Source organism: Pseudophryne corroboree, chromosome 7 (genome assembly GCF_028390025.1).
Source record: "Pseudophryne corroboree isolate aPseCor3 chromosome 7, aPseCor3.hap2, whole genome shotgun sequence".
Taxonomy (NCBI): Eukaryota; Metazoa; Chordata; class Amphibia; order Anura; family Myobatrachidae; genus Pseudophryne; species Pseudophryne corroboree.
In genome coordinates this window covers 39,556,386-39,578,088 of record NC_086450.1, presented here as the reverse complement: position 1 = coordinate 39,578,088, position 21,703 = coordinate 39,556,386, and the positions used below count along the sequence as shown (strand labels likewise).

General features: G+C 47.9%; 1 protein-coding gene across 5 annotated transcripts in view; it reads right to left on the bottom strand.

The window, feature by feature from the left end:
- The window catches only part of ARMC8 (armadillo repeat containing 8), a 182,327-nt gene that overhangs the window by 47,159 nt on the left and 113,465 nt on the right, over positions 1-21,703 (bottom strand). For all 5 annotated transcript variants that reach the window (XM_063933049.1, XM_063933050.1, XM_063933053.1 and 2 more), the window contains 4 exons: positions 20,553-20,634; positions 20,352-20,438; positions 764-856; positions 542-691 (listed from right to left, as the gene is read on the bottom strand). In XM_063933049.1, coding sequence (XP_063789119.1) covers positions 542-691; positions 764-856; positions 20,352-20,438; positions 20,553-20,634 — 412 coding nt within the window. The remainder of the gene's footprint in view (positions 1-541; positions 692-763; positions 857-20,351; positions 20,439-20,552; positions 20,635-21,703) is intronic.

Below are 21,703 nucleotides of genomic sequence, written 5' to 3'. Positions count from 1 at the left end.
CTGACGTGGTTGTACAATTTAAAATATTTTCGGGGGATTATGCACCACTCAACCCTATGGACCGCAGGTGCGAACACAGCATACGTTCACAAGGAAACTAGTCGCGCCAGCTTTGCCACGAATATCCACAGAGGTGTGGACACCTCTGTACAATAGCATTTTGAAAACAGTAGGGGGAATTCAATTAGAACCGGTTATTTAACGAGTGTTAAAAAAGTGTGGTAGCCCCTTTTTCTCGTCTGGTAAATTAACTGTTTTCAGGCATGAACACATAGGTCTGGGAACTTATCCCAGATTCTATGTGTTAACAGGTTCGCCGCACCTTGAAAGAGGCACTTTTTGAGGGATTTTTTTCCGACTCCGATCCGAAAAAATAAATAAAATCACCGTTAACTGCAGCCTGCCTTCAGGGCTAATTGAAACGTGCCGGGGCATCAATTAGCCCTTGGTAAATTACTGCGGCTAATTGAATTTTCCCCCCATATGTTCCCTAACTAATGAACCCCTCTTGTAAATGTAATGCTATTAGTAGTAGACTTACTGGGCGCGTGGACAAGAGGTTTCTAAGAAGTCCCAACGTTTTCATCAAAACATTGACATCGGAATCAGAAAGCAGACGAAACAACTGCTCGGTGTTCAAACCTCTTAATATGTCGGATTTTATTTTCTGGTCGGCTTGAAAGGCCATGTTCTGCGGAACAGGAAAATGGTTAGGACAATGCGCTGATTGGTCGCAGTGCGACATCTGCAGAGAAACGCTTACCATTAGGGCCCAGATACCATTGACCCGCAGGGCCGGATTCTCGCTCAGAGTCAGGCTACACAGCAACTCTACAGCGCCAGATTCCAGAATAGGCTGTAAGCAGAGACATCAGAAAAGAACCAATTTAAGAAGGAAAAACACACAAGTCTTATGTACAGTATTCCAAAGCAACAGTGGTGGTCATTCCGAGTTGTTCGCTAGCTGCATTCGTTCGCTGTGCAGCAATGAGGCAAAAAAAGGCACTTCTGCGCATGCGTATGCGGCGCAATGCGTATGCGGCGCAATGCGCACGCGCGACGTACTATTACAACGTACGATGTAGTTTCACACAGGGTCTAGGAAAGCTTTTCAGTCGCACTGCTGGCCGCAGAGTGATTGACATGAAGTGTGTCTGGGTGTCAACTGACCGTTTTCAGGGAGTGTTCGAAAAAACGCAGGCGTGCCAGGAAAACCACAAGCGTGGCGAACGCAGGGCATGTTTGTGACGTCAAAACAGGAACAGAACAGTCTGAAGTGATCGCAAACACTGAGTAGGTTTTGCGCTACTCTAAAACTGCACAAAAACAAAAAAACGTTGCCGCCGCTCTGCGATCCTTTTGTTCGCACTTCTGCTAAGCTAAAATACACTCCCAGTGGGAGGCGGCTTAGCGTTTGCACGGCTGCTAAAAACTGCTAGCGAGCGAACAACTCGGAATGACCACCAGTATTCAGCAATTCAGATTTCTCATACGTCCTAGAGGATGCTGGGGACGACATCAAGACCATGGGGTATAGATGGGATCCACGGGAGACATGGGCACTCCAAAGACTTTTCATGCAGTGTGAACTAGCTCCTCCCTCTATGCCCCTCCTCCAGACCTCAGTTTTAGAAATGTGCCCAGGTCAACTGGATGCACTCTGAGGAGCTCTACTGAGTTTCTCTGAAAAGACTTATGTTAGGTTTTTTATTTTCAGGGAGATCTGCTGGCATCAGACTCCCTGCTTCGTGGGACTGAGGGGGCAGAAGTAGAACCAACTTCCTCAGAGTTTCATGGCTCTGTTTCTGGCTGACAGGACACCATTAGCTCCTGAAGGGAACTGAACGCTAGCCGTGTCTAGATGCTCACTCCCACAGCACGCCGTCACCCCCTCACAGAACCAGAAGACAGGCGAGTATGAGAAGAATGATCTTCAATCAAGCAAGTGATGGCTGAGGTGCGGCGCGGCTGGCGGGAGCGCAGCGCGCCATTGCTGCCCACACACACAGGCACTGCAGGGTGCAGGGCGTGGGGGCCCTGGGCAGTAAGAAAAATACCTTAAACTGGCTAAAAGGGGCCATAAGATGCCGCTGGCACAGCCCTACCCCTGCCAGTATAAATATTGTCATGGATACTGAGCGGCGGAGCTTCTTCCTCAGGCAGCCAGCACACTACTCAGCACCATTTTCTCTCTCTCCTCAGGCTGCAGAGAACACGCTGGTCCTCTCCTCCACTTCTGACAAGTACAGGGTGCTATAAAGGGGGGGGCACAAAGCGATTGTGGTGCATTTGATAGTCTATATTACTATTTAAAAGCGCTTTTGGGCTGTGGACATACTGTGTTCACAGGCAATACTGGCGCTGGGTTTGTGAACTGGCTGCTCCTATCCTGTGTCCCTCTGACAGATTTTACTGTGGGTCTGTCCCCAAAATAAATCCCAGTGTGTCTGAGAGTGTGGTGTACACGTGTGAGGCAGGGAGTTCCTCCCCGGAGGAAGCCATTTTAGGGACACAGAGTTGTAATGTGGTGGCGCTACCGGCACACCAAGAGCCTGCATGGGTGAAAGAGCTACATGACAGTATGCATCTGATTAACCGTAGATTAGATAAGTCTGAAACTAAGGCTGCATGCTGGAGAAAATCTGTGGAAGATGTGATTTTTCAGGATGCTGTTATTCCTTATGCGGGCGGCACCTCTGGGTCACATAAGAGACCATTTTCAAATGTTGTAAACACTGATACAGACACGGATTCTGATTCTTGTGTCGACAATAGTGAATCCAGAGAGATGGATCATAAATTGTCAAAAAGTATACAATATAGGATTGTGGCTATAAGGGACGTGTTGGAGGTTACAGAAAGCACTCCTGTACCTCAGGAGAAAGCTTATTTATGTAAGGAAAAGAAATCCAAAGTCACGTTCCCTCCTTCACACGAACTAAAATGCTCTGTTTGAAGGGATGTGGGTGAATCCTGATAAAAAAATTTGTATTCCCAAAAGGATTCACATAGCTTATCCTTTCCCGGTTGAAGACAGAAAAAAATGAGAGTCATCCCTTGTGTCAGACAGTGCACTTTCCAGGTTGACAAAGAAGGTAATTCTCCCTGCTCCTGGCACGGCTTCTCTTAAAGAGCCGGCAGACCGCAAAATGGAAACGACATTGAAGTCCATTTATGTTACCAATGGTACACTGCTCACAGAAAGCGTGTCATCAGAAATTGACACGATTGATAAAGATTAGATACTCCTTAAATTAGGGAATATCAAGGACGCTGCCGCCTAGATGCTGGAAACAATGAAGGATATTGGACTCTTGAGTTCACAAGCCGCTACCATGGCAGTATCGGCTAGGCGGGCGTTATGGATTTGCCAGTGGAACGCGGATGCAGATTCCAAAAGAAACATGGAGGCTCTCCCATATAAAGGTGAGGCCTTATTTGGTGATGGCCTGGATGCGTTAGTCTTGGCGGCTACCGCAGCTAAGTCAACATTTTTGCCCTCTGCGCCTGCATCGGCAAAAAAGACCTATCACCCACAAATGCAGTCCTTTCGGCCCAATAAATACAAAAAAGCGAGAGGTTCCCCCTTCTTTGCAGATAGGGGAAGGAGAAAGAAGCCCACACCGGCTCCAGGTTCCCAAGAGCAGAAATCTACCCCTAATTCTGCCAAATCCCAAGCATGACGCTGGAACTCCCTTGCGGGAAGCCGCTCGGGTGGGGGCACGTCTCAAACTCTTCAGCCAGGATTGGATTCTGTCTGACCTGGATCCCTGGGTGTTTAAATAGTATCCCAGGGATACAAACTAGAGTTTCAAGACGTTCCCCCATGCCGATTTTTCAAATCGACCTTGCCAGCTTCTCCGCCAGAGAGAGAAGCAGTAACAGCGGCAATACAAAAATTATGTCAAGACCAGGTTATAGTCCTGGTACCGTTGTCACAACAAGGGCGGGGTTTTTATTCAAGCCTCTTTGTTGTTTCCGAAGCCGGACGGCTCGGTCAGACCGATCCTAAATCTAAAAGATCTGAATTTCTTCCTGAAAAAGTTCAAGTTCAAGATGGAATCACTTCAGGCGGTGATTGCCTGGAGGAGGGGGACTACTTCGTGTCGGTGGACATAAAGGATGCTTACCTGCATGTTCCCATTTATACTCACCAGGCTTATCTGAGATTCGCGATTCAGGATTGCCATTACCAATTCCAGACGTTACCTTTCGGTCTCTCCACGGCGCCGAGGGTATTCACCAAGGTGTTGGAGGAGATGATGGTCCTCCTTTGTCAGAAAGGAGTCAATATAATCCCTTATCTGGACGACCTCCTGATCCAGGGAGATCCAGGGAGCAGTTATTACAAAACATATCCCACTCCCTGTCAAAACTCCAACAACACGGGTGGATCATAAATTACCCAAAGTCACAGTTGGAACCGACGACAAGGTTGTCTTTCCTCGGGATGATTCTGGACACAGAAGTACAGAGAGTATATCTTCCGCTGGAAAAGGCTCTGGAAATCCAGAAAATGGTAAAACAGATATTGAAACCATCGAGTGTGTCGATCCATCAGTGCATTCGGTTGTTGGGGAAGATGGTGGCGGCCTACAAGGCCATACAGTTTGGCAGGTTCCATGCCAGAGTATTCCAGTGGGACCTGTTGGACAAGTGGTCGGGGTCACACCTACACATGCACAGAAAGATAATCCTGTTGTCAAATACCAGGATTTCGCTCCTGTGGTGGTTGCACAGCTCTCACCTGCTAGAAGGATGCAGGTTCGGGATTCAGGACTGGGTCCTAGTAACCATGGATGCAAGTCTCCGAGGCTGGTGAGCAGTCTCTCAGGGAGAAAACTTCCAGGGACGTTGGTCACAACAGGAAGCCTACCTTCACATAAACGTTCTGGAGCTAAGAGCCATTTACAACAGCCTTCAACAAGCGGTACATCTTCTTCAAGACTATCCCGTGCAGATCCAGGCGGACAATGTAACAGCAGTCACATACATAAACAGGCAGGGCGGAACGAAAAGCAGAGCGGCAATGGCAGAGGCGACAAAAATCCTCCGCTGGGCAGAAAAACATCTACAAGCTCTGTCGGCAATATTCATTCCGGGAGTAGACAACTGGGAAGCAGACTTCCTCAGCAGACACGATCTCCATCCAGGAGAGTGGGGCCTCCACCAAGAAGTCTTCACAGAGGTGACAAGTTTTTGGTGAGTTCCTCAAATAGACATGATGGCGTCTCGTCTCAACAAGAAGCTTCAGAGATACTGGTCCAAGTCGAGAAACCCTCAAGCAGTAGCAGTGGATGCACTGGTGACCCAGTGGGTGTTTCCGTCAGTGTATGTTTTCCCTCCACTTCCGCTGATCCCAAAAGTACTCAGGATCATAAGAAAGACAAGCGTTCGAGCAATTTTCATTGCCCCAGACTGGCCAAGAAGGGATTGGTACCCAGATCTTCAGCAGTTACTCATAGGAGATCCTCGGCCTGTTCCTCCTCGGAAGGACCGCTGCAGCAGGGGCCGTGTGTGTGTACCAAGACTTACCGTGGCTACGTTTGACGGCATGGCTGTTGAGCGCCGTATCCTAGCCAGGAAGGGTATTCCTAAGGAGGTCATCCCCACTCTTATTCAGGCCAGAAAGGGAGTAACGTCAAAACATTACCACCGTATTTGGAGAAAATGTGTGTCTTGGTGTGAATCCAAGAAAGCTCCTACGGAAGAGTTTCACTTAGGACGTTTTCTCCATTTTTTGCAGGATGGTGTGGAGACGGGCCTACGATTGGGATCAATCAAGGTCCAGATTTCGGCCTTGTCAGTGTTCTTCCAAAAACAATTGGCCTCTTTTCCAGAGGTTCAGACCTTCGTGAAAGGGGTTCTGCACATCCAGCCTCCATTCGTGCCTCCAGTGGCACCATGGGACCTTAACGTGGTATTGCAGTTCCTTCAAACGGATTGGTTTGAGCCTCTACAAAAGATAGAGTTGAAGTTTCTCACTTGGATGCTTTTGGCATTGGCATCTGCAAGGCGGGTGTCGGAATTGGGGGCCTTGTCTCACAAGAGTCCATACCTGATTTTCCATGAAGATAGGGCAGAGTTGCGAACTCGACAACATTTTCTTCCAAAGGTGGTTTCTGATTTTCACATAAACCAACCTACCTATTGTGGTGCCAGTAGTTACTGACACATTCACTGATTCAAAGTCTCTAGATGTGGTTAGAGCTTTGAAAATCTATGTTGCTAGATCAGCTCGTATACGGAAAACAGAGGCTCTGTTTGTCCTGTATGATCACAACAAGATTGGCTGTCCTGCTTCCAAGCAGACTATTGCACTTTGGATTAGAAATACGATTCAGCAAGCTCATACTATGGCTAGATTGCCGTAACCGACGTCGGTAAAGGCCCACTCCACTAGGAAGGTGGGCTCATCCTGGGCGGCTGCCCGGGGGGGTCTCGGCATTACAACTTTGCCGAGCAGCTACTTGGTCAGGGTCAGACACATTTGCTAAGTTCTCCAAGTTTGACACCTTGGCCGATGAGGACCTCAAGTTTGGTCAATCGGTGCTGCAGGGTCATCCGCACTTTCCCACCCGTACTGGAGATTTGGTATAGACCCCATGGTCTTGCTGTCGTCCCCAGCATCCTCTAGGACGTATGAGAAAATAGGATTTTGATAACCTACCGGTAAATCCTTTTCTCCTAGTCCGTAGAGGATGCTGGGCGCCCGTCCCAGTGCGTACTTTACCTGCAGTTTAGTTATTACAGTTACACAAGTTGTGTTATCTTGGTTTCAGCATGTTGCTGCAATTAGTTCATGCCTGTTGGCGTGTGTTATGTTGAATGCCATGTGTGCGGCATGGTTGAGGGTGTGAGTTGGTAGATATCTCACCACTAGTTAAGTAATTCCTTTCCTCGAAATGTCAGTCTCCCTGGGCACAGTTCCTACAACTGAGGTCTGGAGGAGGGGCATAGAGGGAGGAGCCAGTTCACACCCAATGAAAAGTCTTTGGAGTGCCCATGTATCCTGCGGATCCCGTCTATACCCCATGGTCTTGTCCCCAGCATCCTCTACGGACTAGGAGAAAAGGATTTACCGGTAGGTTATCAAAATCCTATTTTATATTCTTCTCAGCTAGTTTCCCACAGTCCGTGTGCAGAACATACAGGCAATTAAAGGACAAAGTATTCTACAGGATTATAGCAATTAAAGGGAATTAGAAATGAACCACATTTGTGCATGCCATTTGCAGAAACACAAAAAAGCAAGTGTTATTCTGGGATCAGATAAGTGCTAAGAGCAACACCTGGTTTTAAAGACTGATCCCACAAAACACATCTACATATAAACTAATATGGTCGGCAAAGGCCTTGGATTTGTGTAATTAAAAAAACGAACACAAAAAAATAAAAAGGTGCATTTGCGCCCCTTACGTTACATCTGGACAAACCACGTTGCAAAGTTAATTATTATATTTTGCTCCAACTCTGAACTCTCCCCATAATCTACAGAATGGATTGCACTATAATACACCTATATTTGTGCTGGGTCTCGCCAGTAAGCCCATTAAATATAAACGAATTCTAAACGTCCTCCCTTTCTTCCAAACACTTGTCGAGGCGTCTTGCTAGACATTGCCATGTGCATTATAATAAACAGAAGTGATAAATGAACAATAAATGTATCAAACTGGATGTTACAAGTAATAACAGTGGAAAACAAGACCGGTGACGTGATCTAAGTGCTGCTCGGGGAGCAATTAGGTCTTCACACGTCATTCCGACTGCTCTTTCCCAAAAAGCACAGGGACGTGTGGTTCCTCGCCAGTCTTGAATTTTTTATAACGCTGAATCTATTTTCTTCCTAATGCATTTATAACACTTGGAAAATGACATCAAGATTTTATGTAAAACTATTACAAATAAGACAAAGGTCTCGCTTTGTACAAGAGCTTTACACATCAGAGGTCAGGAAAACATCGCAACTTCAGCAGCAAGACAAGAACACGAAAGGCCTGGGAGGCCGCGCCCGTCATCTTTCCCACTGTGCACACCTAAGCATCTATGGCTGAGCTGCGGGGATATTCAGAGTGGCACTTACGCCAGCCGGATCTCCGTTTGCAGCTAAGCGGGCATAGCTGGCTGACAATAGGGTGTTTGCACTTGGCATAAACTTGCCACGGGTCTGTAGATGGCATTGCTGCCTATTCAGAGGTAAGCGTACACAAAGATCTGGCCATTTCAGAGGGATCCCTCACACCAAGAAGATGCTGGATCACACTCTAAGCACTAAGAGCACTGATCACCAAAATATATAATAAGTTCTGCAAATAACATGGCGTATAACAGAGGTTCTTAGCACATACTTGGCCAAACGTGTCAACACATCCCCTTATTTTTTAAATATGCAATGCGGCCGCTGGTTTGCATCCGACTCATTTGGTCCATAAGTACTCCAAGTAAAAACATGCACTATTGGCAATGCTATCAGATATAGAACCTACATATTCTACTAATACTGACCTGCAAAGAGTTAAATATAATACATGTCCTGAATTATTTTTCCAAAATCATCTAAACCAAAAATCTCACCTTTAGCACGCTCTACTACATAGATCAGTTCATGTGCATATAACTGTCCAAGCCACCTATAAACTGATATTATTAGGGCCGTAGGAGATGAGGTAAGTGATCGGTTATAGATGGGCTTGCTTTGTCAGTGGACCCGGAGACAAGGAATACGAACATTATGGGGAAATTCTATTAACGGTGATGTGTCGATGCGGATTTCCTGCACACCACTAATGTGTGATGTCGGTGACCACAAAGAGCCGGAGAACTGCTCAGGCTATCAGGGTAATTGAAGTGCCCTCTACATGTTGGAGATCTACAGTGCATCCGAAAAGTATTCACAGCGCTTCACTTTTTCCACATTTTTGTTTCATGTTTTTACCCTCAAAATTCTACACACAATACCCCATAAATGACAAAGAGAATTTCTTTCTTTTTTTGTGTGCAAATTTATTAAAAATAAAAACTAAGAAATCACATGTACATAAGTATTCACAGCCTTTACCATGAAGCTCAAAATTGAGCTCGGGTTCATCCTGTTTCCACTGACCATCCTTGAGATGTTCCTACAGCTTAACTGGAGTGCACATGTAGTAAATTCAGTTGATTGGACATGATTTGGAAAGACACACACCTGTCTATATAAAGGTCCCACACTTGACAGTGCATGTCTGAGCACAAACCAAGCATGAAGTCAAAGGAATTGTCTGTAGACCTCTGAGACAGGATTATCTCGAGGCACAAATCTGGGAAAGGGTATAGAAAAATATCTGCTGCTTTGAAGGTCCCAATGAGCACAGTGGCCTCCATCATCCATAAATGGAAGAAGTTCAGAATCACCAGGACTCTTCCTAGAGCTGGCCGGCCGTCTAAACTGAGCGATCGGAGGACAAGGGCCCTAGTCAGGGAGGGGACCATGAACCCGATGGTCACTCTGTCAGAGCTACAGCATCCCTCTGTGGAGAGAGGAGAACCTTCCAGAAGGACAACCATCTCTGCAGCAATCCACCAATCAGACAGAAGCCTCTTCTTGGTAAAAAGCACATGGCAGCCCGCCTGGAGTTTGCCAAAACGCACCTGAAGGATTATCAGACCATGAGAAACAACATTTTCTGGTCTGAGGAGACAAAGATTGAACTCTTTGGCGTGAATGCCAGGCATCCTGTTTGGAGGAAACCAGGCACCGCTCATCACCAGGCCAATACCATCCCTACAGTGAAGAATGGTGGTGGCAGCATCATGCTGTTGGAATGTTTTTCAGCAGCAGGAACTGGGAGACTAGTCAGGATAGAGGGAAAGAAGATGAATGCAGCACTGTACAGAGACATCCTGGATGAAACCTGCTCCAGAGCGCTCTTGACCTCAAACTGGGGCGACGGTTCATCTTCCAGCAGGACAACGACCCTAAGCACACAGCCAAGATATCAAAGGAGTGGCTTCAGGACAACTCTGTGAATGTCCTTGAGTGGCCCAGCCAGAGCCCAGACTTGAATCCGATTGAACATATCTGGAGAGATCTGAAAATGGCTGTGCACCGACGCTTCGCATCCAACCTGATGGAGCTTGAGAGGTGCTGCAAAGAGGAATGGGCGAAACTGCCCAAAGATAGGTGTGCCAAGCTTGTGGCATCATATTCAAAAAGACTTGAGGCTGGAATTGCTGACAAAGGTGCATCAACAAAGTATTGAGCAAAGGCTGTAAATACTTATGTACATGTGATTTCTTAGTTTTTTATTTTTAATAAATAATCAAAAATCTGCAAAACACTTTTGTCACGTTGTCATTATGGGGTATTGTGTGTAGAATTTTGAGGGACAAAATGTATTTATTCCAGTGTGGAATAAAGCTGTAACATAATAAAATGTGGAAAAAGTGAAGCGCTGTGAATACTTTCCGGATGCACTGTACTTAGGGGCTAATTCAGGTTGGATCGCAAGTCGCGATCCGGCCGGAATTTTTGCGACAGTGCCGCTGGCGCATGCGCAGCAGGCCGTACTGCGCATGCGTCCGCATTTTCTGCAGGGCCACGCAGAAAATGCGGTCGCATCTGCCTGTAAATCAGGCAGAGGCGGCCGCGGGGCGGCAACGCTCCGTTTTTAGGGAGGAAACGGAGCGTTGCAGGGGCGGGGCAGCCCGAGCGGTGGGCAGTATGGCGCGAACAGTGGCATGTTGGTGCGCGGTCACGGCGGCTGGGTGACGTCACACGCAGCCGCCACGACAGGTAAGATGGCGCCAGGACTCCTGGGGCCGCAGCTAAGCTGCGCCAGCAAGAGTCAACCTTAGTTTCTGCTGACAAGCAGAAATTGCGAGGCGATCACAATTTCTGCTTGTAGCAGGTGAGGGGGTGGGGTCGGGGCCTGCGCCTGTCAGCATGCTGGGCAGCCTTGCCCAGAGCTGGGCGGCCCCCAGCATGTGTGCAAAAGGATAGCAGATTCTACTTATTAGCAGAATTTGCTATCCTTACTGAATTAGCCCCTTAGTCTTCATTTCACACGAAAACAGATAAAGATCTCATTTAAGATTTTTCAAACCGGTAACTTAATTGGATTTCAGGGAGAAAAAAAATATATCAGAAGGCAAAATGATCGCTCCACGAAACACCTAATTAGGCAGGAATTTAAACGTGTAGGATCTGTACCAATTGTCAGCATTCCAGGGGCTTAGCAGTTTAACCCATTAAAATTTATAACAATCTTGCAATTCCGCACATTAAACTGGATTTTTATTTAAAAAAAAAAGTTCTACTTGTGTGTTACGCAATGTACTTTGGACACGTACTGCTTACACAGGCATAATGAAACCACTAAGGACACATTAAAGAACAACCTTAACTGAAAACGAAATCACAGAACAGAAAATGTTTTCTGTGTACAATGGGAATAACGCGGGGGCAGCTCTGGGGGAAAGCAGCAGCCCTACAACAGGCGCAAAGTGACTAAATCAGAGTGCGGCCTGAACAAAGCATACGACTGAAACCCACAGAGCGCCTCAAGGTAACATCCTGCACCGTAGCAGGAATGTTAGATGTAAGTAAGACAAGCCCTCGTAGACCAACAATCATATAAGTGGTCTGCGTGAGAAAGCAAAGCTTTGATAAATACTGTGCCAATGATGTCTAACCATAAACAGACACTTTAAAACAGGATAGATGAGGATTACCTTTGACAATAACCAAATTCTATATAAAAAAAAACCCATTCAGGAATAGAAAATAAACCCCACAAACAAAAGAAGCATTAGATGTCAGCTCTTTTCATTACAAGTTCCCCAGTGCTCCGTATACAGACTCAGTCACACATAATATACAAGTGTCATATCACATTAATCAGCACAGATTCCTGGTGCGTCCTACAGTAGTTGCATCATGCTGCGACTAAGACGCATTTGCGGCAAAATAAGATACCCGTTGCTAGCAGAACTGCACGGGACAACAAACTCAACACCACAATAAGAGGCTACTCATGTGTCCTTTTACATCTTTGCTCTGTGCACTACAAGTCGCGTTACACATAACACGAGTTCCATGTGACTCTAGCGCCGTACGTCTTTTTTAGCGCTGTTCCACGAAAATGGGTCTTAGACACAACGTAATATAACAGGACGCGCAAGCAGATTCTGCTGATTATGATGATATGCAGCATGCCTATATTCTACAGTAGGGGTGGGCAACATGCGGCCCGCGGGCCGGATGCGGCCCGCGGACCGATCGTGCCTGGCCCGCTGTGCCCCACCAGAGTGCAATGACAAGCGGCCCGACAGGCCGCTTGTAATTGCACTGCTCTCAGACGCGGCGCCGCTGAGGAAATCCCGGTCAAGTCACGGGGTCAGCTGACCGGGATTTCCTCTGTTACCATGCGCGCGCTGGGCGGCACGGGGGGCGGGCACTGCAGTGAGCAGGAGCGGCGGCTGAGTGAGGAGAAGAAGCGGTGGCCAGCGAGCGGGAGCAGGAGAGGCCACATCAGCAGCGACTCCAGGCGGCAGCAGCAGCGCGGATCATCGGACAGTGGGGATCGTCTGCCACTGTGACAAACAGGTAAACCCCCTGTCCAGCCAGCCCCTGGATCAGCGCTTCAGCTGCCATATAGGTTTAGGGGTGGGGAGGCAGCGGAGTTAAAATCTGCAATATGGGTTTAGGGGAGGGGGGAAGGGACTGTCTGCCATAATATGTAAAAAAGTGGGACGCTGTCTGCCATAATATGTAAAAAAGTGGGACGCTGTCTGGCGTAATGTGTAAAAAGGGGGACGATGTCTGCCGTAATGTGTAAAAAGGGGGACGATGTCTGCCGTAATGTGTAAAAACGGGGACGATGTCTGCCGTAATGTGTAAAAAGGGGGACGATGTCCGCCGTAATGTGTAAAAAGGGGGACGATGTCCGCCGTAATGTGTAAAAAGGGGGACGATGTCTGCCGTAATGTGTAAAAAGGGGGACGATGTCTGCCGTAATGTGTAAAAAGGGGGACGATGTCTGCCGTAATGTGTAAAAAGGGGGACGATGTCTGCCGTAATATGTAAAAAGGGGGACGATGTCTGCCGTAATGTGTAAAAAGGGGGACGATGTCTGCCGTAATGTGTAAAAAGGGGGGCACTGTCTGCTGTAATGTGTAAAAACGGGGACGATGTCTGCTGTAATGTGTAAAAAGGGGACGATGTCTGCTGTAATGTGTAAAAAGGGGGACGATGTCCGCCGTAATGTGTAAAAAGGGGGATGATGTCCGCCGTAATGTGTAAAAAGGGGGACGATGTCCGCCGTAATGTGTAAAAAGGGGGACGATGTCTGCCGTAATGTGTAAAAAGGGGGACGATGTCTGCCGTAATGTGTAAAAAGGGGGACGATGTCTGCCGTAATGTGTAAAAAGGGGGACGATGTCTGCCGTAATGTGTAAAAACGGGGACGATGTCTGCCGTAATGTGTAAAAACGGGGGCACTGTCTGCCGTAATGTGTAAAAAGGGGGACGATGTCTGCCGTAATGTGTAAAAAGGGGGACGATGTCTGCCGTAATGTGTAAAAAGGGGGACGATGTCTGCCGTAATGTGTAAAAAGGGGGACGATGTCTGCCGTAATGTGTAAAAAGGGGGACGATGTCTGCCGTAATGTGTAAAAACGGGGGCGCTGTCTGCTGTAATGTGTAAAAAGGGGACGCTGTCTTCCGTAATGTGTAAAAAGGGGGACGCTATCTGCCGTAATGTGTAAAAAAAATAAGAATTTACTTACCGATAATTCTATTTCTCATAGTCCGTAGTGGATGCTGGGACTCCGTAAGGACCATGGGGGATAGCGGCTCCGCAGGAGACTGGGCACAAAAGTAAAAGCTTGAACTAGCTGGTGTGCACTGGCTCCTGCCCCCATGACCCTCCTCCAAGCCTCAGTTAGGATACTGTGCCCGGACGAGCGTACATAATAAGGAAGGATATTGAATCCCGGGTAAGACTCATACCAGCCACACCAATCACACCGTACAACCTGTGATCTGAACCCAGTTAACAGTATGATAAACGAAGGAGCCTCTGAAAAGATGGCTCACAACAATAATAACCCGAATTTTGTAACAATAACTATATACAAGTATTGCAGACAATCCGCACTTGGGATGGGCGCCCAGCATCCACTACGGACTATGAGAAATAGAATTATCGGTAAGTAAATTCTTATTTTCTCTAACGTCCTAAGTGGATGCTGGGACTCCGTAAGGACCATGGGGATTATACCAAAGCTCCCAAACGGGCGGGAGAGTGCGGATGACTCTGCAGCACCAAATGAGAGAACTCCAGGTCCTCCTCAGCCAGGGTATCAAATTTGTAGAATTTAGAAAATGTGTTTGCCCCTGACCAAGTAGCTGCTCGGCAAAGTTGTAAAGCCGAGACCCCTCGGGCAGCCGCCCAAGATGAGCCCACCTTCCTTGTGGAATGGGCATTTACAGATTTTGGCTGTGGCAGGCCTGCCACAGAATGTGCAAGCTGAATTGTACTACAAATCCAACGAGCAATCGTCTGCTTAGAAGCAGGAGCACCCAGCTTGTTGGGTGCATACAGGATAAACAGCGAGACAGATTTCCTGACTCCAGCCGTCCTGGAAATATATATTTTCAGGGCCCTGACTACGTCCAGTAACTTGGAGTCCTCCAAGTCCCTAGTAGCCGCAGGCACCACAATAGGCTGGTTCACGTGAAACGCTGAAACCACCTTTGGGAGAAATTGAGGACGAGTCCTCAATTCTGCCCTATCCGTGTGAAAAATCAGGTAAGGGCTTTTATAAGATAAAGCCGCCAATTCTGAGACACGCCTGGCTGAAGCCAGGGCTAACAGCATTACCACCTTCCATGTGAGATATTTTAATTCCACAGTGGTGAGTGGTTCAAACCAATGTGATTTTAGGAACCCCAAAACCACATTGAGATCCCAAGGTGCCACCGGGGGCACAAAAGGAGGCTGTATATACAGTACCCCTTTGACAAACGTCTGGACTTCAGGCACAGAAGCCAGTTCTTTTTGGAAGAAAATCGACAGGGCCGAAATTTGAACCTTAATGGACCCTAATTTTAGGCCCATAGACAGTCCTGTTTGCAGGAAATGTAGGAAGCGACCCAGTTGAAATTCCTCTGTAGGGGCCTCTTTGGCCTCACACCACGCAACATATTTTCGCCAAATGCGGTGATAATGTTTCGCGGTTACATCCTTCCTGGCCTTTATCAGGGTAGGGATGACTTCTTCTGGAATGCCTTTTTCCTTCAGGATCCGGCATTCAACCGCCATGCCGTCAAACGCAGCCGCGGTAAGTCTTGGAACAGACAAGGTCCCTGCTGGAGCAGGTCCTTTCTTAGAGGTAGAGGCCACGGGTCCTCCGTGAGCATCTCTTGAAGTTCCGGGTACCAAGTCCTTCTTGGCCAATCCGGAACCACGAGTATAGTTCTTACTCCTCTCCTTTTTATGATTCTCAGTACTTTTGGTATGAGAGGCAGAGGAGGGAACACATACACTGACTGGTACACCCATGGTGTTACCAGAGCGTCCACCGCTATTGCCTGAGGGTCCCTTGACCTGGCGCAATATCTGTCTAGTTTTTTGTTGAGACGGGACGCCATCATGTCCACCTTTGGTTTTTCCCAACGGTTTACCATCTCTTGGAAGACTTCTGGATGAAGTCCCCACTCCCCCGGGTGAAGGTCGTGTCTGCTGAGGAAGTCCGCTTCCCAGTTGTCCACTCCCGGAATGAACACTGCTGTCAGTGCTATCACATGATTCTCCGCCCAGCGAAGAATCCTTGCAGCTTCTGCCATCGCCCTCCTGCTTCTCGTGCCGCCCTGTCTGTTTACGTGGGCGACTGACGTGATGTTGTCCGATTGGATCAATACCGCCTGACCCTGAAGCAGGGGTTTTGCTTGAGTTAGGGCATTGTAAATGGCCCTTAGTTCCAGAATGTTTATATGAAGAGATGTTTCCATGCTTGACCACAAGCCCTGGAAATTTTGTCCCTGTGTGACTGCTCCCCAGCCTCTCAGGCTGGCATCTGTGGTCACCAGGATCCAATCCTGAAAGCCAAATCTGCGGCCCTCTAGTAGATGAGCACTCTGCAGCCACCACAGAAGAGACACCCTTGTCCTTGGCGACCGGGTTATCCGCTGATGCATCTGAAGATGCGATCCGGACCATTTGTCCAGAAGATCCCACTGAAACGTTCTTGCATGGAATCTTCCGAATGGAATCGCTTCGTAAGAAGCCACCATTTTTCCCAGGACCCTCGTGCACTGATGCACTGACACCTGGCCTGGTTTTAGGAGATTCCTGACTAGCTCGGATAACTCCCTGGCCTTCTCCTCTGGGAGAAACACCTTTTTCTGGACTGTGTCCAGAATCATTCCTAGGAACAGGAGACGTGTCGTTGGAATCAGCTGCGATTTTGGAATATTTAGAATCCACCCGTGCTGACGTAACACTAACTGAGATAGTGCTACTCCGACTTCTAACTGTTCCCTGGACCTTGCCCTTATCAGGAGATCGTCCAAGTAAGGGATAATTAAAACGCCTTTTCTTCGAAGAAGAATCATCATTTCGGCCATTACCTTGGTAAAGACCCGAGGTGCCGTGGACAATCCAAACGGCAGCGTCTGAAACTGATAATGACAGTTTTGTACTACAAACCTGAGGTACCCTTGGTGAGAAGGGTAGATTGGGACGTGGAGATAAGCATCTTTGATGTCCAGAGACACCATATAGTCCCCTTCTTCCAGGTTTGCTATCACTGCTCTGAGTGACTCCATCTTGAATTTGAACCTCTTTATGTAAGTGTTCAAGGATTTTAGATTTAAAATTGGTCTCACCGAGCCGTCCGGCTTCGGTACCACAAACAGCGTGGAATAATACCCCTTTCCCTGTTGTAGGAGAGGTACCTTGATTATCACCTGCTGGGAATACAGCTTGTGAATGGCTTCCAAAACTGCCTCCCTGTCGGAGGGAGACTTTGGTAGAGCAGACTTCAGGAACCGGCGAGGGGGAGACGTCTCGAATTCCAGTTTGTACCCCTGTGATACTACCTGCAGAATCCAGGGGTCCACTTGCGAGTGAGCCCACTGCGCGTTGAAATTTTTGAGACGGGCCCCCACCGTGTCCGAGTCCGCTTGTAAAGCCCCAGCGTCATGCTGAAGACTTGGCAGAAGCAGAGGAGGGCTTCTGCTCCTGTGAAGAGGCTGCCTGGTGCAGTCTTTTTCCTCTTCCTCTGCCCCGGGGCAGAAATGAGTGGCCTTTTGCCCGCCTGTACTTATGGGGACGAAAGGACTGAGTTTGAAAAGACGGTGTCTTTTTCTGCTGAGAGGTGACCTGGGGTAAAAAGGTGGACTTTCCGGCCGTTGCCGTGGCCACCAGGTCCGATAGACCGGCCCCAAATAACTCCTCCCCTTTAAACGGCAATACTTCCATATGTCGTTTGGAATCCGCATCCCCTGACCACTGTCGCGTCCATAACGCTCTTCTGGCAGAAATGGACATAGCACTCACTCTTGATGCCAGGGTGCAAATATCCCTCTGTGCATCACGCATATATAGTAATGCATCCTTCAAATGCTCTATAGTTAGTAATATACTGTCCCTATCCAGGGTATCAATATTTTCAGTCAGGGAATCCGACCACGCCACTCCAGCACTGCACATCCAGGCTGATGCGATTGCTGGTCGCAGTATAACACCAGTATGTGTGTATATACCCTTCAGGATATTTTCCAGCCTTCTATCCGCTGGTTCTTTGAGGGCGGCCGTATCAGGAGACGGTAACGCTACTTGTTTAGATAAACGTGTGAGCGCTTTATCTACTCTAGGGGGTGTTTCCCAACGCGCCCTAGCCTCTGGCGGGAAAGGGTATAGTGCCAATAATTTATTAGAAATTAGCACTTTTTTATCGGGGGAAACCCACGCTTTATCACACACCTCATTTAATTCATCTGACTCAGGAAAAGCTACTGGTAGTTTTTTCACTCCCCACATAATACCCTTCTTTGTGGTACTTGTAGTGTCAGAAATGTTCAATGCCTCCTTCATTGCCGTGATCATGTAACGTGTGGCCCTACTGGACATTACGTTTGTCTCCTCACCGTCGACACTGGACTCAGTATCCGTGTCTGGGTCTGTGTCGACCCACTGAGGTAACGGGCGTTTTATCGCCCCTGACGGTGTCTGAGACGCCTGGACAGGCACTAATTGATTTGTCGGCTGTCTCATGTCGTCAACAGTTTTTTGTAAAGTGCTGACATTGTCACGTAGTTCTTTAAATACAACCATCCAGTCAGGTGTCGACTCCCTAGGGGGCGACATCACTAATACAGGCAATTGCTCTGCTTCCACATCATTTTCCTCCTCATACATGTCGACACAATCGTACCGACACCCAGCACACACACAGGGAATGCTCTGATAGAGGACAGGACCCCACTAGCCCTTTGGGGAGACAGAGGGAGAGTTTGCCAGCACACACCAGAGCGCTATATATATCAATAGGGATAACCTTATATAAGTGTTACTCCCTTTTATAGCTGCTGTTTATAATTTAGCTGCCAATAGTGCCCCCCCTCTCTCGTTTTTACCCTGATTCTGTAGGGACTGCAGGGGAGAGTCAGGGAGCCGTCCTTCCAGCGGAACTGTGAGGGAAAATGGCGCTTGTGTGCTGAGGAGATAGGCTCCGCCCCTTCACGACGGCCTTATCTCCCGCTTTTTTCTGGAAAACTGGCAGGGGTTAAATACATCCATATAGCCCAGGAGCTATATGTGATGTATTTCTTTTGCCATCCTAAGGTATTTCTGTTTTTATTGCGTCTCAGGGCGCTCCCCCCCAGCGCCCTGCACCCTCAGTGACCGGAGTGTGAAGTGTGCTGAGAGCAATGGCGCACAGCTGCAGTGCTGTGCGCTACCTTAGTTGAAGACAGGAACGTCTTCTGCCGCCGATTTCACCGGACCTCTTCGTTCTTCTGGCTCTGTAAGGGGGCCGGCGGCGCGGCTCCGGGACCCATCCAGGCTGAACCTGTGATCGTCCCTCTGGAGCTAATGTCCAGTAGCCTAAGAAACCCAATCCACTCTGCACGCAGGTGAGTTCGTTTCTTCTCCCCTTAGTCCCACGATGCAGTGAGCCTGTTGCCAGCAGGACTCACTGAAAATAAAAAACCTAAAATAAACTTTTACTCTAAGCAGCTCAGGAGAGCCACCTAGCATGCACCCTTCTCGTTCGGGCACAAAAATCTAACTGAGGCTTGGAGGAGGGTCATGGGGGGAGGAGCCAGTGCACACCAGCTAGTTCAAGCTTTTACTTTTGTGCCCAGTCTCCTGCGGAGTTGCTATCCCCCATGGTCCTTACGGAGTCCCAGCATCCACTTAGGACGTTAGAGAAAAGGGCACGCTGTCTGCCGTAATGTGTAAAAAGGGGACTCTTTTTGAGTATTTTGTGTGTGGCCCTCGAATATTCGCTGGAAGTGTTAAGCGGCCCCCCAGCTGAAATAATTGCCCACCCCTGTTCTACAGTATGAGTGACTGTGACTATCTGCATACAAAATGTTATGCTACAGTGTTTCCCTGAAAAACACTGTAACGTGGCATTTCGGATGCAGATAGAGCCGCAATTACACACAGAATATAGGCATGCCGCATATCATTTTAACCAGCAGAAGCTGCTTGTGTGTCTTGTCATATTACTTTGCGTCTAAGATGCATTTTTGCTGAAAACCGCTAAAAAAGATGCCGCCGCACTACAGAGTCCCGTCACGGAATGGCGCTACTTCAAGGGCTGTTTAGCGTGACTACAGCAAGGATGTAAGATGACACATCTGTATGTACGCAAGTAGGCCAACACACTTTGTTAAATGAATAGCTAACTTCCCCGGCTGTACTACAGGAACATGGTTTCCTCACCAGGACCCTGCTCACCTAATGAGCCTTCACTGACCACCTCTGTTCTGGTTGTGACTGAAGCCTTGCACATCCTTGGAAGGAGTGTACCAAGAAGCAGAGACATATTAGGGATGTAGCATTGGAAAAATACGTAATATTTAACACTTATGCTTACTGCTCCTTTAAGCCATTCCTCAGTGAAAGAAAGGTTTATCTTGTCGAGCAAAGCCCACTAACATCTGAAGATCATCTCATTGTCAGCCTGCCTTACCAAATACACACACACACACACACACACACACACACACACACACACACACACACACACACACAAGCATTGTGACTGTGCAAACCAGCCTCCCTGCCCAAAGTAAGTTTCCCCAAATCTCTCCAAGTACAAACATGGGTATCCGCTGTGCGCTTCCCACCAACCTCTTTACTAGGAGAGAACTCAAGGAGAAGGTTACACAGCGTCGATGAAGCCACCACCAAGATGTCATCAGGGGCATTCTGTAACACCTGGGTACAAAACAAATGCAGAAGGGATACAGTTTACGCGCACAGCATTAAATACCCCTACTTCCCCAGTACTGCTGCACTGTATTACAGGCATAAGTGTAGCAGCTGCCTTACCTTCATCAGGGGCTTCCACACAGCATGGTCTTGAAAGCTGGTTCGGAGCTGTTGCACGGATCTGGACAAACTGTGTAAACATCTAGGAAGAAAGAGGAAATTAACGGTATATAGACATTTAACCAAGAGGTTCAGAAAATCATCTACTTATCAATGCACATCTTATCAGTTTAGAGTGGCAAATCTCTACCTAGACATGGCGGAGAGCTACCTGAAAAAGCCTGATCTAAGCGGAGCAAACTGGAGATTATAGTGTTACTAAAAATTAAAAAAAAACGTTGCTGAAGATTGTGGCTTTTCAGGGTGGAGTTGTCATGGGAGCATGTATCTAAGGTGGTACACACGTGACAATTGAACATTGTCCGCGACGGCACACTTGCCGGTTCCAGCGGCGACGAACGACGGCGGAGGTGGGGGACGGGGGTCATGCTGCATCAGGCAGCATGGCATTGCTAGCGACAGCCTCTGATCTTTTTGCATGTACAAGTGCTGTGCTAGCGAACTGCAGGTAGGCGTATCGGCATCGTCCTCTTGCATACAGATGGACTGATGTAAACGATCGGCATTGCTAGCGACAGCCTCTGATCTTTTTGCATGCTAGTGCTGTCACTAGCGAACTGCGGGTAGGCGTATCGGCATCGTCCTCTTGCATACAGACGGACCGATGTAAACGATCGGTCACTCCGTTCGATCGGGAACACCCACATCATTTGTGCTATCGTTCCGTGCTAGACTCCAGTTAGCAAATTTCTCAGTCCAGAAGGAAAACGGTGCAGCAGGAGAATGATCTGTCCAGTGCTACGAAAGTGACGTTGCAACAGAAAAATGATTTTAATTAGGGAAGCGTAAACATCTAGCGTTGTATCAGACTCTTCCAGCAACCAAAAAAGAAAATATATTTGAAAAAGACGCTTTCATCCTGATCCTCTGATAAGAGGTGAAAACTGCTCTCTCTGTAATATAGTAATGCAGTGCCCAGTTTGTAGAACAACCCTGTATAAATGACAGTAGAGTAACTCCATTTTAGGGTACCCTCATTACAGCCTCACTAGAATGCTAGGTTTGGCCTAAGGTTGTAAGTTTCAGTCCTAAATGTGGGTGCGCTGTATTATGTATATCCCAGGAGGTAGCACTCATGTGCGAGGCGTTTA